At 43.5% G+C, this 18,717-nt stretch overlaps 1 protein-coding gene across 1 annotated transcript in view; it reads left to right on the forward strand.

Moving 5' to 3' along the window:
• gpc3 (glypican 3) overlaps window positions 1-18,717 on the forward strand; it is a 111,542-nt gene that overhangs the window by 50,091 nt on the left and 42,734 nt on the right. The window contains exon 3 of the mRNA XM_056770432.1: window positions 3,162-3,850. Coding sequence (XP_056626410.1) covers window positions 3,162-3,850 — 689 coding nt within the window. The remainder of the gene's footprint in view (window positions 1-3,161; window positions 3,851-18,717) is intronic.

The following is an 18,717-nucleotide window of genomic DNA, read 5'->3' on the forward strand; positions in this document are numbered from 1 at the left end:
CAGCATTGCATTAAGCGAGCGAGAGACTCTCTCCCACTGTTAAAGCCAAGTATGGCTTTGTAAGTGATACAGTGGCTTTTGTCTTCCTTACATGAGGCTTTCAGTGAGATTAATGAAGTATAGAGGAAAGAACCACAGCTCTATACTCTCTCGTTCGTTCTCTCTTTTGTTCTCTGTGGCTCGTGAGCAAACACCTCGAGACATTAGTAACGTAAAGTTGCAGGAGATATATATATGTTACTAAAACGTGCCACTGTATGCGTTGGATGCGTTGCATAGTGTTATTGTGTGGCAGTCATAGACTGTCATGCGGCATTGTGATTTATATTTAGTTTGGCGTGTCAATGTTTGTATATAAATATAAATGCTGTTGTCTGGTGTATGATGAGTGTACAGGCATAAGATATTTATGCGGGTGCTTTTGCAAACAGCATGAGTTTGAGTGCCATGATGAATGTATTTGTGTATGAACTGACGCGTGTGACATTCTGTACTTTTGTATGTGTGTCTGCTCTTTCTTTTAAGAGTGTTTTCCTCTTCTCTTCTCCCTGAGCGTTCTGTTTGCCATTCAGTGAATCTGCGAGCTTGTTAATCACAACGAGAAATGTGTGTTTGTGTGTGTGTGGTAAGTCTAAACCCCATATTAAATAAAGATAGTAATAACAGGGCTAATTGTCTACCTTGTGGGGCATTTTTAAAGGTCCAGTGTGTAATTCTTTGGAGTATTGACAGAAATGCAGTAATAATATTTTCAGCTGTGTATAAAGACATTACGCAAAGAGGCGTTATGTTTTTATTACCTTAGAGGGAGGAGGGGTGGAGAGAGCCGTAGGTTGCAACTGCAACCTCATCACTAGATGGCGCTTAATTTCATACACTGGACGATTCGATCGCCAACAGCTTATAAATCATGCTCGATGATGTTTTTTGTGAAAATTAAAATGTGCTGAAAGTTTCCCTTTAAACTTGTGTTTAATATAAAACATGGAAACGTGTGCATGTGTGTGCGCGTGTGGGTATTTTCCTATTTTTGTGATTCCTCACTAGTAAAAAACAACCCATAAATCATACAAATTGCGTTGTGTTTATAAAACCGGTGTTTAAAGGTTTATTGGAGGGAGGTGCAGATTTAAGGGTTGAGTAATGTATAGAAATTCCTTAATGATATATATAGATAATTCTAGTATGAAAACAATAAAAAGTATATGAGGTGTTAACTATTGTAAAGTAAACCTGTGTGTGTGTGTGTGTGTGTGTTTGCATGCATGCATGCGCGTGTGTGTGTGTGTGTGTGAGAGAGAGAGAGAGAGAGAGAGAGAGAGAGATGCAGGCTCTTCTGATTCTATTTCCCTAACACAGCATAAACATTCACAACATTACAGTACTGCTAACATCAGCACAGAACTCTAGACATGGCCTTTCTAACCACCTTACCACCCAACCTGTTACGGTAAATCTCATTCATTGACTGTGTGTGTGTGTGCTGACCGGTGTCTGAGGCACATTACAGTATGTCTCTGTAGGTATGCTTATACAGTAATGACATGTTCTACTATTTGAGCTGTATGCAGTACAGTAGGTATTCTGTGCCGAGTAATATCCAGATAACCAAGTACATTTGGCAAAATGCTAAATATACAGGCAGAGCACAGTGCGTGGGATGGAGCATCCCACAATGCAATACGCTAAACTTGACCTTCCATTACCAGTGTGACGAATGAGTTAGAGTCAATATCAACTGTGATTTTTTAATGTCGGCTTCTTGACTGAATATTTGATCGGACTGCTGTAACCTCAGACGATGGTACACTGGATTGGATTAAAAATGAAAAAACATATTTGTGTTTAATTATTTACTTATGTGGGTTAAACCTGCACATCGCTTTCTGTATTAAATACAATACATTTGGAGAAATGCTTGTAACCAAACAGTTCTTGGCTGTTTAAAAACTTTTTTTAAATGTCTTTGTTCTGTTGAACACAAAAGAAGATATTTTGAAGAATGTAGGAAACCAAGCCGTTTTGGTGCACCTGTGACTTTCATTGTAATTGTCCTACTATGGCAGTCAGTGGTGGCCACAAACTGTTTGGTTACAAGCATTCTTCACCCCTCGCTCGGGGGTGAGTAACTAATGACAGAATTATTTTTGCGTGATCTGTCCCTTTAACATCATACATGCTGCAGAAACCAGTTTTATGGTAGTGTGCTATTCTAAGCACAGAATGTTAGCGTGTGTTGAATATCATCTCGTTTGAAAGCACCTTGAGACTTTTAACTGCTCTGTGATATACTGCTAAGTGATTTCTAGCTCATCTCAATCAGTGCGATCCATAAACTCTTCCAGCCTGTTGTGCTGATGTAATATCCCGTGCCCCTGAGAGCCGGACCCCCGTGTGGAGATAGATGGAGCTCTTCATGTATGTGGCTGCTTGGCAGAGCCCTTATATCACGACTCTGCAGTCTAAAGGCCTCATTAGAGACTCCCCACCTCTGAATCACCTCCACCCTCTGGATGAGGGACACAAGTCTCTTATCTTTTCCTTTCTCTCATACGCCTTTCACTCTATCTATACTTCTTTTTCACATTTCCCCTCTACAGCCCACATTTTTCCTTCTCCCCATGCTCTTAAATCCAGTCTGCCTCTTGTCTCCCTGGTTGCCTGGGTGGGTTTGGTCGCAATCCCTCTTTGCCTCTGTGCTGATAAGACGTTACTGAGAGCCTTCAGATGCGGCCGATTATGTCCCCTCTCTCTCCCTGATGCTAAGTCTCAGCATCTCTCACAGCATCCGCCGCAGATGAATGAAAGCTTTTCAAAGCTATAATACTCTTGAAAAGCACCCTTGTTGTTTTAAAAGGACATCATCTAGAGGGAACACTTTAATGTTGTGGACGTTTTTCTCACTATTTACCATCTTTCAGGCATTAGGGATGTGTGTGTGTGTGTGTGTGTGTGTGTCTGCAAGAAAGAGATTCTGTGGATTACTGCAAATCAAATTTTTAAAGGTTCAGTTTCCTTTGATCTCTTTGCATCTGTAAAATTGTTCAAGTGTGTCAAAGAAATGTGTTAAAATAGTTTCAGTGAACAGATTTGATACCTTTGATACCTCTGTCATCAAAGATGGCCTTTTGATTCACTTTTTCTTATTTTTTCCTTCTCAGAGGCCTTTGACATGGTGCTTCGTCTGGGTCGTAATTCCACTCTGATGTTAATAAAAGAAGAGTTTCCTGGTTTGGGACCTGGGGCCAGCGGAGCCGTCACGCAGCTGTTCATGGACATGTCGATGTACATCCTGGGCTCCGATGCCAACGTGAACGACATGGTCTCTACCTTCTTCTCTCGACTTTTTCCACTCACCTACAGGCGTCTCCTTGGCAACGGGGCAGTGACGGGCATCTCTGATGAATGCCTGCGCGGGGCCTGGCGCGGAACCTCTGCGTTCGGGTCCTTTCCCAAGTTGATGATGACACGGCTTTCTCGCTCGCTCCTGGCCACCCGGGTCTTCTTGCAAGCGCTGAACTTGGGCATCGAAGTGGTCAACACCACTCAGCATCTGCGGGCGGGCAGGGATTGCGGGCGCTCTCTGCTGAAGTTGTGGTACTGCCCGCACTGTCAGGGGCTGTTGGAGGCCCGGCCGTGCCGTCCGCTTTGCAGCAGCACCATGGGGGCTTGTCTGGGTGGAGCGGCGGAGGTGCAGCCTCACTGGAAGGCGTATGTGGATGAACTGGGATCACTCGCTGCTGCCATGAAGGGGGAACAGGACATTGAGGCTGTGGTGCTCAGACTGAATATGGTTATCAGACAAGCTCTTAAACAAGTTGTGGTGGCTAAAAGCAAAGTGAGCTCACAGGTGAGTGACACATATGTCTTTTCATGGCTAAAGTGTGCCCATTTATATTGCAAACAAATGTTTTTAACTAATATCTGGTAAAGATTGAATGAAAACAGAAAAACACACTTGATCCAGATTCTAATGATTTTGACCTCTTACAAATATATACAGTATTTGATATTTGGTCAGCTATTGTAACGGCCAAAAGCGACATCTGAATGACCCCCTGGGTTTGAATAACCATCAAAGTACGAATTATAATCCATACAAAATGGAGAAAACACGGAAAACTTCTCGGGTTACTTGGCTGTAACCCTGTTCCCTGAAAAAGCGGGAACGAGATGCTGCGTTTCAAACGCTATGGGAGAACAGTCTTTGTTCGACCGGTTGTGAAGCACGTGTGTCAAACACGGCAAAAATTATTTTGGCTTTAAATAACCTCGGCAGGTGACGTGGCTAATTACACCCGCACCTGCCGGTTATAAATACGCGTGAATGCGGACGCGTCATCAGGTTCCAACTTTGTCTGAAAGGACGTCCGGGCACGCCTACAGTGCGGCATTGAGGCGCAGCATCTCGTTCCCGCTTTTTCAGGGAACAGGGTTACAGCCAAGTAACCCGAGAAGTTCCCTATCAAAAGCTACACTCGATGCTGCGTTTCAAACGCTATGGGAACGAGAATACCAACGCCGCCGCACTGGAAGTGTCTGGACCCCCCCAGGTTGTGTGACGTGTGTGCACAATCCGAGAGGAGGACTCAGGCACGACTCTGGGATGTAGACTCCAGGACACGTGAGCCGGGAGTGGCATGGACATCCAGACTATAAAATCTAACAAATGTGTGCGGAGAGGACCAGCCCGCCGCATCACACACTTGCTGCAAGGGGACTCCTCTTGCTAAGGCAATAGAAGAAGAAAGCCCCCTTGTGGAATGAGCTCTGACTCCTAGAGGTGAAGCTTGACCGCGCGCCTCATAGGCCAGAGCAATAGCATCCCTCACCCAATGTGACATTGTTTGCTTGGTAGCAGCCGCCCCTTTGTTGCGGCCCCCATAGCATATAAAAAGTTGCTCTGATTTACGCCACTGGCTTGTGCGGTGGACGTAAGTCTGAAGAGCACGTACTGGACACAGTAGGTGTAATCTTTCCTGCTCCGACGTCGTGAACGGAGGAGGGCAAAAGGCCTCAAGAATAACCGGATGCACGGTGGAGAACGGAACTTTAGGAAGATAACTCGGGTGAGGATGCAGAATAGCTTTGACCATCCCAGGGGCAAAATTCAAACAGGACGGCGAGGTCGAGAGCGCCTGCAAATCTCCGATTCTCTTAAGAGAGGTGATTGCCATTAGAAAAACCATTTTAAAGCTCAGAAGCCTGACAGGCGCTGATTCCATAGGTTCGAAGGGGGCGCTAACTAGACCCTCGAGCACTGTCGCTAAGTCCCATGGAGGGACTGTCCTTCTAGAAGGAGGCATCAGTCGCCTCGCTCCTCGAATAAAGCGGACAACTAAAGGGTGCTTTCCCACAGTAACCCCTTCAATCAGGGTGTGGCAGGCCGAAATGGCGGCCACGTAAACCCTGAGAGTACCAGGGCTTATCCCTGAGGACAGTTTCTCTTGCAGAAATTCCAACACTGAAACTATCTGACAGTGAATTGGGTCTGCATGGTGCGCAAGGCACCATCTCTCAAAAACGCTCCATCTAAGGGCGTAGCACCTTCTAGTGGAGGGAGCCCTAGCACTTAAAATAGTCTCCACTACATCAGGCGGGAGCCCAGTGCCTCTCAGCTGGTGCCCTTCAGGGGCCAGACATGGAGGTTCCAGAGCTCGGGACGAGGATGAAACACTGTCCCCTGTGCCTGAGATAAAAGATCTCTCCTGACTGGGATCGCCCAAGGAGAGCCGTCTAGGAGGGATACTAGGTCCGAGAACCAGATTCTGGTTGGCCAATGGGGAGCTATCAATAAGAGGCGAGACCCCTGTTGACGGACCTTCGCCAGGACTCCTGGGAGCAGAGCTGTCGGAGGAAATGCGTAAAGACGCAGTCTGGGCCACGTATGGGCCATCGCGTCCAGACCCAGGGGAGCTGGATGAGTCAGAGAGAAGTAGAGGGGACATTGTGCTGTCTCCTGTGTAGCAAAGAGGTCCACTTCTGCTTCGTAAAATCTTTCCCAGATTTGTTTGACTACTTCGGGGTGGAGTTTCCATTCCCCGTTTGTCAGAGCTTGTCTGGACAGCAAGTCTGCTCCCACATTCATATGCCCCGGGATGTGAATTGCTCTGAGGGACAGAAATTTGCCCTCTGCCCAGGGCAGAATCTGCTGGGCCAATTTGTTTAGGTGGCGTGACCGCAGTCCGCCCTGGTGATTTATGTACGAGACTACTGAAGTGTTGTCCACCCGCACTAGGACATGGTAGCCTCGCAACTGCCGGAGGAAGTATTTCAGGGCCTGAAATACAGCCATCATTTCGAGGCAATTGATGTGCCAATCGAGAAGATGACCTCTCCAGATCCCTTGGGCTGGACGGCCATTTAAGACCGCACCCCAACCCGTGAGGGATGCGTCTGTCGTTAGCATCTTGCGACGACAACACGGACCGAGAGTGGGACCTAAAGTCAGAAACCGAGGTCTGAACCACATAGAAAGGGTGCGAAGCCCCTGGCGCGTCACCCTTATATGCCTCTGGGGGTTGGCCCTTGGATGAAACCCCCTGGCTCTGAGCCACAACTGAAACGGTCTCATATGCAGGAGCCCCAGAGGTATCACTGTGGAAGCCGCGGCCATGAGACCTAGAACTCTCTGAAAGTACTGATTTGTCACTTTCTGGCCTAACCTGATGCTCCTCAGGGTGTTTTGTACGGACTCGACACGTGCCGGAGACAGTTGTGCCTGCATTTCGATCGAGTCCCAGATGACCCCGAGAGGGGACAGAACGCTCTTTTTGACGTTGAGTCTCAACCCTAGAGCTTTGAGATGAGCTAGGACGACATCCCGATGTCGAAGCGCTAGCTCTCGAGACTGTGCTAAAATCAGCCAGTCGTCTATGTAATTCAAAATGCGGATGCCCTGGAGTCGCAGAGGAGCCAGAGCTGCATCCATGCATTTTGTGTACGTGCGGGGTGACAAGGCTAGGCCGAATGGAAGAACCCGATACTGGTAAGCTTCGCCCCCGAAAGCGAACCTCAGGAATCTTCTGTGTTGTGGCAAGATCTCTATGTGAAAGTATGCATCTTTGAGATCGATCGTCACGAACCAGTCGTGACATTGAATTTGAGACACAATCATCTTGATTGTCAACATTTTGAACTTGAGTGTCTTCAAGTAGCGGTTCAGTCCGCGAAGATCTAGAATTGGACGCAACCCCCCATCCTTCTTGGGGACTAGGAAATACCGGCTGTAATAGCCTGACTCTCTGTCTAATAGGGGAACATGTTCTATGGCCCCTTTGTCCAGCAGAGCTTGTAATTCTTGTGTCAACAGATGCACTCGCTCCGGTTGCACGGAAGTGGAGACCACGCCGTTGAAACGCGGAGGGCGACGTGCAAATTGAATTCTGTAGCCTTTGGTTACAGTCCTTTCTACCCATGGAGAGATACCTGGCAGTAGTTTCCACGCTGCCAGATTCTCTGAAAGGGGTATCAATGTCAACACTTCGTCCTGTTGGGGGGATGTCAGACATCCGGTGCCCTGCAGTATGGCAGGAGAAAACCGAGTATCTAGCATTTTTGAGCCCGCTAATCCCCGAAAGGTTTGTGGCTGCGGGGATTGCAAAGCGGCCCTGTGAGGGTACCGAAGAGGAGCCTCTAGTTTCTCTTGGAATTGTGGGCACCCCTCCCTGGGGGGGCACATCCCCACAGTCCCGGCCACACATGTCTCAGGGTTTCTTCTTCTTGGAAGAAATAAAACGCCTCAGGTCCGGACCTCCCGATGCGGCCTGAGGGGCACGGTGGGCCGCCCCCCTTCCTCTGCGAGGGGGGGGCGCGACTCGCCACACTTTCCCTGAGGACCTCACGTCTCAGGTAGACCGGACCCACCCGAGACTGTGTGCCTGGCCGGGACTGGGGAACTGATCCGGAGTGGGTGGCCGACACTCCAGATGCTTGTGCACGGCGGGGTAGGTATTTGACGAATGCCTCCTCATGTCGTCTCGCCTCCCGGAACCTGGTGACAACGGTATTAACCGAATCCCCAAAGAGTCCAGAAGGCGAGATCGGGGCATCAAGGAGGAAGGCTCTGTCCCTGTCCTTAATGCCTGTGAGGTTCAACCACAGGTGCCTCTCCGCAGTAACCAAAGCAGCCATGGAACGGCCGATGGCACGGGCCGTCTGCTTGGTTGCACGGAGAGACAAATCTGTGGCGCAGCGTAGGCTGAAAACGCTGCTTCGTCAATAACCCCGCCGGTGCTGACATCATCCAGCAAGTCAGCCTGGTACGCCTGCAGAACCGCCATGGTGTGCAGAGCAGCACCAGCCTGACCTGCTGCCTGAAAAGCCTTTCCCACCAGCGCAGATGTGACTCTGCAAGGCTTGGTGGGAAGAGAGGGCTTTTTCAAGGATGACGATGTCGTAGGGGAGAGATAGCCAGCCAGCATCTCTTCCACCCTTGGCATCGCCATGTATCCCCGTGTCTTTGCACCAACGATGGTCGAATAAATCGACGTCGATGGCACAAAAACACGGGAGGAGTGAGGTTTCTGCCATGAGCGAGATAGCTCGCTGTGGAGATCCTCAAAGAAAGGGAGAGCCCTACTCTGGGGCTCCTCCCTCCGGCCACCTGACAGATATCTGTCGTCCAGCTTTGAACCCTTTTGTTCCTGCGGCCAGTCGAGGTGGAGCCTGTCGACTGCCTTGGTTACCGCCCCGATTAGATCCTCAATCGCTTTAGAATCGCGAGAGGAACGATCGGAGGCGGTGCTATCTAACCCCGCAGAAACAAGGGAAGCCTCGTCCTCCGCCGGCTCAGAAGAAGTGCCGAGGCACGCTCCAGAAGCGGACGCGAGGACGTCGCGGTTTGGCGAATGCACGGGAGAAGCGGACGGATCCGTCTCTCGTGCCTCAGCAAGCTCAAACCGCGAGCCCCAGGATGAGGAAGAGGTGGCTCGGTCTCGCTTAAAAAACGCGAGCCGAGCACGCAGAACTCTGAATTCAAAAACATCACAGAGTTCACACTCTCCCTCAAGTCCCTGGGCGGCATGGTCAGCCCCCAAGCATTCAAAGCAAAACTCATGCTTATCGAAATCGGAGAGGATCCTCTCACAGGGAGGAACACATCTCCGATCCGAGTCAGTCATGGTTTGTTTTATATTTCTTTATTCTTAAACTAGGCTAAGAAACTCAGAGAGTGCTTGGTCACTAGTCTAAGAATGTAGGAAATATCTTGTTAATTAATTTGTTTGCGTTCGTTCACAACAAAGAAGGAGACTTCTCCCGCACACACACGCACACACAAAGCGGTCCTTGAAGACAAAAGAACCTGATGACGCGTCCGCATTCACGCGTATTTATAACCGGCAGGTGCGGGTGTAATTAGCCACGTCACCTGCCGAGGTTATTTAAAGCCAAAATAATTTTTGCCGTGTTTGACACACGTGCTTCACAACCGGTCGAACAAAGACTGTTCTCCCATAGCGTTTGAAACGCAGCATCGAGTGTAGCTTTTGATAGGGAACTTGTATATATGGGTTTTATTGTTATGTACAAAAAATTTATAGAGAAAAAGCTTTCAGGAAAAAATGTATATATATCTTTTGAGGATTTCTTCCTCAAGCGTCTTTAATAGATATAGCTCTCCTAAAAAATTTAAAAATTTAATTTGTTCATTATTAAATAACTTCATGTCATTCCAAACATGTTTGACTTTCTTGTATATCAAAAAAGAAAATATTTTGAAGATAGCAACAAAACAACACTGGTTTCTATTGACTTCCATGGACATAAAACCATTAAGTCGAATAAGCGACACGAAGGTGAATAAACATTTTTTTTTACTTCAATTACGCAATGTGAACACAACATTTTTTAATATCACTAGTTCACCCAAACATAAAAATTCTTTCATCATTTACTCGCCCTTTTGTCATTTATGACTTTCTTTCCAAACAACGGTGATACCAATTCACTTCCATTGTATAGACACAAATCCTATGCAAGTTAATATGTACCACCGTTGTTCGGTTACCAACATTCTTCAAAAAAAAAAAAATTCTTTAACATTTCTATCTGACTCTTCTTTTATTTTGACTATAATGAGGTGACAGATGGGATGAGTACAGTCTGAAATCCTCAACAGTGTTCTGTTTAAAGTGGATTTGTTTATTTGTACCCACTGATATGATGGCACCCGTGACCCGAGGTAGTTCGGATAAGCGGTAGAAAATGGAATGGATATGATGGCAAAGATTTATTAAGGCAGCACATGCAGCGCACCGCTGAACTGTCTGGCAAGGTATTCATGTACACACAGTTGCCTGTGTTATAAGTGAATGTAAACAGATGGGAAAAAATTTAAATGTGTCAAAATATTGTATCCTTGCATCGAGGCTTGCCGTGAAAATTCAGCCTAAATAGTTGACGTAGCTGTAACTGTACAAGAGGTGCCAAAAGACAATTTAGGTGGCATGAGCTCTTAAAATGAACTATAGTAGTTGTTTAAAAGGTTGATCACCTGAAAGTTATTGCAGATACAGTTTGTGCGCTGCTTAGGACCACACACATCATATCAGAGCAAAGAACAATGCTGTAGCTTGAATTTAAAGGCCCCGGGGCAATATTTTTATAGACGTGCCCCTATTTATACACTTGGCTGTGTGATGATGCATTTAGTGTTCCCGGTTGTGCCCCCCAGTGATGTTAACATTAATGGACACTAAATCAAAACATATTCATTAACTGAAAAGATGAAATCTAACATAATTGAAATAACTGTAACTAAAGGAAATTGACTCCAGAAAGATCTTAAGTTTAAAATAAGAGGACCGTTTCTTCATGCTTTTGATACACAGCATATTATAAGGTTCAAACCTTTACAACCCAGTTTCATTAATTGAAAATGCTACTCTACAAAGAAATAACACAAGAAAATGTAACAGTATTAATAAGCATAAATCATAAATAAAATAGCATTAATCGCTCTGCGGCACTTGTAACACTCTAACATATTTTTACCCCAAAACTCATTAGTTTCCCATAAAAGCCTCTCTCACTTTCCTCTCTTGACCCATTCACAGAGGCCAGGAGGAGTTTAAACAGCCCAACACGCTCCGGTTGCTTGCATGTGTAAGTAGGATCGAGGGGCAAGTGCTTATGAAATATTAAGCGTGACCAATGAGGCAGCTTGTTCTGCTTTTGCACAACAGGACCGTATGGAACTTTTCATTTTCGCATACCACCAGAGTGCGACACAAACACTCCACACACCGCATTATTCATCTAAGGTCTCCTATTCACTATCTATCTCCACTTACTCACTACACCTTAGATCCGAAAGTACAGTCTGGGGCTGTGCATGTGTCTGTTAACAGTGGTGGTTATGTCTGGTTAACTCAGTAGTTGTTGAGATCAGAGAAGCCTTTGATAAGAAGATATGAACATGTTATTTATTCCTGAAGGGGTAATCGAGCTGCTCGATGGGGCTTCAGTGAAGTTTGAAGAGCAGAGTTCTAGGGGAATTATTCCCTCTTATGATTCCCTCCAATGTAAACTGACATGAAAGCGTCATATAAAGCATTACGGTGTGATGCACTGATCGCATGCAGAAATAACCTCCTGCTTCGCTTTATATGGCCACGGGCTGTTAATGCGTGCTATTACACCAAAAAATTTAATGTAAGCATTTCACACATGGGTGCAGTGCACCTATTTTTTTGCTTTTTTGAGAAGACGAGGTGGCTTTGGATAAAAGCATGTGCTTATTATATACATGTTATGTTAATCCAGTGGCATGGTTCATTAAGAGTTAATGGGATAGTTCACTCAGATTTGATCATGTACTCGCCGTCTGGTCACCGTCTATATGACTTTATTCTTCAAAACACAGAAGATATTTTGGTACTCAAACCGTCAAAACTTTTAAAGTAAAAAAAAAATCTTCAAAATATCTTTGTAATGAGCAAGGCAGGACGAGAGATGTGAGGGAACGGCATCTCTCATGGAGGAGATCGGAAGCATAAAAGGAGGAGCGACAGAACTGTACGACGAGAGAGGACCAGGCCTGGACATTATGGTTTTATTATGTTGACCTTGAGGTGGCTGCCAGCATTTTTCTTTCGTTTGGATGTTTGTTTATTTTATTAAAAGTTGTTTAAAATTCGGCGGTTCCTTCCTTCCTTCCCTACAGTATAACATTGGTGCCGAAACCTGGGAGGAAGGAGGGACATGCTGTCGGAGAGCCCTCGCTGCTGAGGGGAACCCGGACGAGCGAATGTTTGCCAGTTCACGCCTCCTTCCTTCCCTACTTTGAACTGTATTATAATCTTCTTTGTGTTCTGTGGAAGAAAGAAAGTCTTGCAGGTTTATAATGACAAGAAGGAGGATGACAGAATAAAATTGTTGGGGAAATATCACTTTGGGCTGGTTTCCCGGACAAGGGTTACGACTAGTCCTAGACTAAATAAATGTTAAAGCTGTCCACATTGATGACAACTTGCACAGACTTATCTTAAAGGAGGCATGAATTAAAATCACAATTTTCGAGCTTTTGTTATATAAGAAGGAATCATTGTAGCAAAGTTTAAAGAAGGGAAAGAAGGAGGTGGGAACCGGCTAACATTTACCAAACTTTAATCAAAATATACAAACAATAACACGGAAGTAGAAGGCCGGCACCCACCTCATGGTCGACTGCCGGCCACAAGAACATAAATACAAACGAAACACATTTCCGGGCCCGGTCCTCTCTCGGTCATAGTCCAGTCGCTCATCCTCTTATGCTTCCGATCTCCTACGTGAGATATGTGGGACCGGTGTGCGCACAGCCTCACGGCTCTTGTCTCGCCTTCCTCGTTACATCATATTCACGCGAACATCATGTAAGTTTCAGAACTAAAATCGCCCTTCTTACTGAGATTACATCTGTTTTTAACACCAGGCCCAGCAAACGCCAGGTTCTGAAATGCACCTATCTATGACGACGTTGATAGGTTAAACACCGCCTCCATATAAAAATATCAACGACTACTACTCTAGCCATAAACAAACATGCCGTTAAAGATAACTAAATATTGTGCTATCCCTAGTTGGGGAAGAATACAGTCGCTGCATAACTTTCCTTCGGATTCCGACATTAGTAATGCGTGGTTAAAGTTAATTTTTAAAGACGTTCCAGCTCATGTGGCAAAAACATGGAGCGTTTGCTCGTTTCATTTCTCCGAGGATTCCTTCGTGAAGAAGGCAGAGATAGACACTGGATTTGTGGAATGACAAAAATTAAAAAGCAGTGCTGTGCCTTCAATATTGGATCCGATAGGACTGGTGCAGCAATCTTATGTGACTAAAACATTTTTGTACTCTGCGTCACTATGCTTTGTTATAGATCGCTTGATGTGCCCTGAGCACTGCATTCGCACAATATTATTAGTACCTGGGTACCTCTAGTCATTTGTAATACTTGCAGAGGTTGTCTGTGATCTTAAGCTCGTGCGAATTGGCATCTCTGTGATTTGGTGGGCTCATATATCATTTTTCAAGGTTTTATACACCGTTTGCTAATAATGGAGGCTGTTTTGATGTGTCTTGGTATTCGGGTGCTTGGTGATATCCATAAGTAACCGGGAGTCTCCCGTTTGTTGATTTATCATGGAAACTCTTTTAACATTTGAGACCCGCGATCGTGGTGATCTTTTGTCCGGTTCGGGATCACTGGTATCAAATACTGACAGGTATGGTCATATTAAACGCAATACGAGTACAGGCTATACAAACTTTAAGCAAAGCCTTAACATCACATCCGGGAAATAAGTCAGTAAATTTAAGTAAATTCATCCCGTGTGAATGCGTCACATGAAATACTGATTTGGGGAGGTCATTTATAAATCACAGGAGGTCTCCAGATAACACTATTGCTGTGCGAAAACTGTGATTGGTGCTAATGTGTAACCTTACGTTATGTTTCCAACCAAATACACAGAAGACTCCAACTACGCAAACTGCTATCCAATCAAAGCAGTGGGCGTTTACTTATTAAGTCTCCACGCCCATTAAAACCGAGCGGTTGCAGAGCTGGCCTCAAAACCCATGTAAAAAATAGCCTATTACGTATTGATTTTGAAGTTTTTGAATGTGAACGTCATGACTAGACCACATACAACTGTGTTGTCTCAAAATCCACACAAGTAATCTATTTAGTGTGACATGTTTGTTAAAATCACTTAAATAAATAATTAAACTAAGGTCTAGTCCTGGTTTGAACTAATCCCTCTCCAGGAAACCGCCACTGAGTATCTTGCTCAACATTAATGCACTAAAGTATCACATATGTAATAATGCATCTCTCAGCATGGAGTGCCACTGACACTGTATCAGTATTACTGCAAATGCCTAATACCACGTGTTTGTGACAGAGATTGTGTAGTGTAGTTACAGCACATGTGTAGGTGTGCGACCTTTCCACACACGCACATTAGTTATCTTTGAATGGTAGATTCAAAAGATACTAGAGGTTTGGTTCAACTGCTGTAGAGCTCCGCTTTTGTTGAAAATCATTGAAAATCTTATGACAACCATTGCAGTCTTTCCAGTGTGTTATTATCTGTGTTTTTTATTTCCTTTCAAGTGAACCATGCTGGAGAAAATGGATGTCATCCGTGTTGTGCTCTCATTCTCTCTCTTTCTCCTTCACTTCTAGCTGATCAACAACTGTCGACTTAAATACAAAGGACATGTCACAGGGTGAATGGCCAGTTAGACTGAAGAGTGTGTTTGTGTGTGTATTTTTCATTCGGTTGGCTGTGAAGTGTAGTCTGCAGGGCTGATCTCAGTTGACTGACAGTGATGTTTTATATGTAGGCATAACCTGTGCTATGGAAAGACGTATGGAGGGATGAATTCAAGTAAGACTGACATTTAATATACAGGCGGTATGTTAAAACGTCACTTCTAGGTAAATTGTTGTGGGATATGGACTCTAGGGACTCAAACGACTGAATAATCTTGACTGACATTTCTAGCGATTGGAGTTTTGACTGAATGTAAATGAAGTTCCACATGTATAGGAGGAGCTTTTTCATTTTATCCTGCCAATCGTCTTGCTTAAATATCTAAGTTTCTGTCTTTTTTTCATTCCATAAAATGGAAGTATTTTCTTTTTCTTTATAAATGAAAATAAAAGTTAGTAATTAGCATGCGAATGCATATTATGTCTTCTTCATGTTTTATGAATTAGCTCTGGCGTGAACCACTGACAGTGTTTACACGATTAAACCCCCTTTTTAATTGTTTAGAAATATCTTTATATTAATAGTTTGAAACCATTTTTCTTATCATTTTTTAATAAAAGCAAATGATAGTAGCAACTAGTTTCAAATTATAGGTCAAAAAAGTTGATAGCAATGTAAGCAAATGTCTATTCTTGCATTGGTGTTATAATGGCTTTTAACTCTTCATTCTCTTGTTGCATGTGGATCATTTAGAAATTTCCAGAATGATTTTTTCCTTCTGAATATATTTCTGATGTAAAACCATGAGTATGAGGAGCCCCATGGCCATGTTCTCTGTAGCAGTGACATCTCACTCATCAAAACTCATTGAATGTGCCCTTTCTTACTTTCATTTCTCCTTTTTAAATGTCCTCCGCCCCCTTTTTGCTCTGGAACTGAATGCATGATTTATGAAGCACTATTTTTACCAGTTACCCAGCGAGAAATGGCGACAGAAGAGAGAGAGATTGTGTGAGAGGAAGAGAGAGAGAAAAGAAGAAAAAGAAAGTTCTAGATTGAACGGCGTACTTTAAGGCGTGATGGAGCGAACGAAAATATACTTTTCAGAAGTGATGTGTGCGCCTCAGGGAGAGAAGCTCCTCCTCTGACCTCTCTTCTGTAAATGAGGTGAATTTAGACTTTAGCTGTAGTTACATCTCACCTGCCGGTGAAGACGAGAACGGAGAAACATGTGCTCTTTCACACCAAACAACACACTCACACGTAACACACCAGAACTAACAGAGATGTGACCTTGAAGAACATCTCTCTTCCAAATATTTCCTTTAGCATTCTGCAAAAAGAAAGAAAATCATACAGGTTTGAAATGACAAGAGGGTGAAATGATTACAGAATTTTCATTCTTGGTTGAACTATTCCTTAAATTTGAATTCCAAGTATTTTACTTTTTATTATTTATTATTATAATCACTGTATCAGCCTTGAATGACTGCTTTAGTAAACCAACAGAAAACTGCAGCATTGTCCTCTGTTTGTCATTTTATTCCATATGTTACTTCAGCTGTGCTGATAAGCTATTGTTTCAGTTGAGCGAGTATGTCTGTATTAATCGCAAGACATAGATGTTGTGAATTGTACGTGAGAGTGTGTTTGTGTTTATGCATGAGTGTGTGTGTGTCTGCCCATGTGTTCCTGACGCTCCTCCGAGGGTTGTGTGAGGTACAGATAAAAGGCACTGGATATTTAAAGACCGTGAGACGTCGCTTATCTGAATGTTACTGTTAGCCAGCACATTCACTGCCGCCTGCCTGATATTAATACCCCTCTAATGAGAGAAACAATCGCAAGCTCTCAAATATACAAACCGTGCTCCTGTGCCACGGCTCCCCGGAGGCCTCTGGATAGACACACACACACGCACCCAATCACATTAATCAAAGCCGCAGGGACACGGACCAACAACACAGAGTAAATTATAACGGGAAAGAGGCATGTTTCAGACCAGCCACTAATGATTTCCCATGAGCACACACCAGCGGGAGCATTAGGGAAAGAATGTGTGTGGGAGACTGGGAATAGATCGGATAGCGTAAATCCAGACTTGCCATGGATAGTAAGTCTAGCATCCATTGAGCTGAGCATGTTAACATGAACAGAGAGAAGCGACTGATGAGTCCGACAGTGAGACTGAGAAGGATTGTGAGTGAGAAATTCAGACAGACAGACAGACAGACAGATGGATTCATACATTGCTTGCTTGATTGATTAGAAATGATGCCTCAGCAATAAACCAATAAAGTTGAGCCACTAAAATAATCACTAGAAAAAAAAAGAAAGAAAAAAAACTAAACTCAAAACAAATTTAAAAGTTTGAAGTTATATAGCGAAATAAAAATAAAGAATTAATTAACAAAAGCACATAACAAATTGCTGCATTTAACATTAAAACTTCATCTGAATATCAAATCTAATACAAAATATTTAAAAACTACAATAAAAGCTAAAACAACTATAATTACAATAAATCTGGATGTACGGTTGGACAGACAGACAGACAGTTAGATAGACAGACAGAAATAATCAACTGAAAATAAATTAAAATAAAAAAGTTACGTATATAGCAAATAAAAAAATAAACAAGTCAATATTAATCACATGACCAATAAGAAAAAGCTCAAATTAAACATTATAACTACAAATTTGAAAATAAACTAAAACTGAACTAAAACTAAATTAAAGTTATATCGCAAAAAATAAAGAAAAAAGTAATACAATTGCTAAAGCACATATATATATATATTAAAATAGCTACAATTAACATTAAAACTCATATCAAATCTAATAACAAAAGATAATAAAACAATAATAAGCAAAACTATAATAACTAGACAAGCAGACAGACAGACATACAGATAGATAAAATAAAAATAAATAAAAACTAAATGACATAAAGTAAAGTAATAAAGCAACAAAAAAGTAACAAACCTGCTAAAATTGTACTGAAATTGACATTAAAATAAAAAATATTAATAAAACTACAATAAAACTCAAACAAAACTATGGATAAAATGAAAACCATTGAAATAAAATAAGTTATATAGCAATAAAGAATAACAAACCTAATAAAAATAAACAAAAAATGAGCTTTACATTTTAAAAGTCTCGTTTAAAATATGATTTAAACTACAAAATAAACTTACAACAAAACTATGATATCGATGGATAGACGGATGGGCAGGCAGACAGACAGTGCTGTGTGGCAGTCCTGGGATGTGTTGCATCAGGATTGCATTATAGTGTCGGGGCTTTCTGATCTGATCTGATCTTTTCTCTTGCAGCTTTTGTCTTTGTGTAGTTCTCTTTCTCTCTTTCACTTTCTCTTAATCTCTTTTCCACATACACACCAACAGGATCTATTTCTCCTCCCCCGGGCTGTTTGCTAGAAAGAGCTTCTATTGATCTACACTGATAATCATGTCGTTTAGCTCAACAGCAGCTTGCTGGCGTGACTGTTTGTTGGTGTGTGCGCAAATTTTGCCAACGATCGTGGGCTAAATCTGATCACCCACCCCACTGGTTTCTGTATTTGCATTCGCGAAGCTCAGCAAGCCACAGTGCTCCATCCCGCGTCCGTCCTCGACCGCACGAGGATGTCCTTACTCGATTGATCTTCTGTCTCAGATTCCATCAGAGTCTGTTCATCCAGACCCACATATTCATTCATGAACAACCAGGCACAATACGCCACGAGCATTACACTGCAAAATTATGCCCCGGATCAGTTCTCGTGGGAAATTAAAGCAACTGCAAATCATTAAACCACAAGCTAAACATTATCGGGCATTTGCATTTTTATTGCACCTGAAAGAATGGCAAGACTCCATTATCTTCCCCACCCAGCGTGGGAGTGGGCCTTTATTATTATGTCGTCCCGTATAAAAACAATAGCGTTTAGCTGCATGAGAAGGGGAACGAGAGGAAGGTTTATTCTCGCTATGTCTGTGAGGGGTTATGA

This window comes from Triplophysa dalaica, chromosome 16 (genome assembly GCF_015846415.1).
Source record: "Triplophysa dalaica isolate WHDGS20190420 chromosome 16, ASM1584641v1, whole genome shotgun sequence".
Taxonomy (NCBI): domain Eukaryota; kingdom Metazoa; phylum Chordata; class Actinopteri; order Cypriniformes; family Nemacheilidae; genus Triplophysa; species Triplophysa dalaica.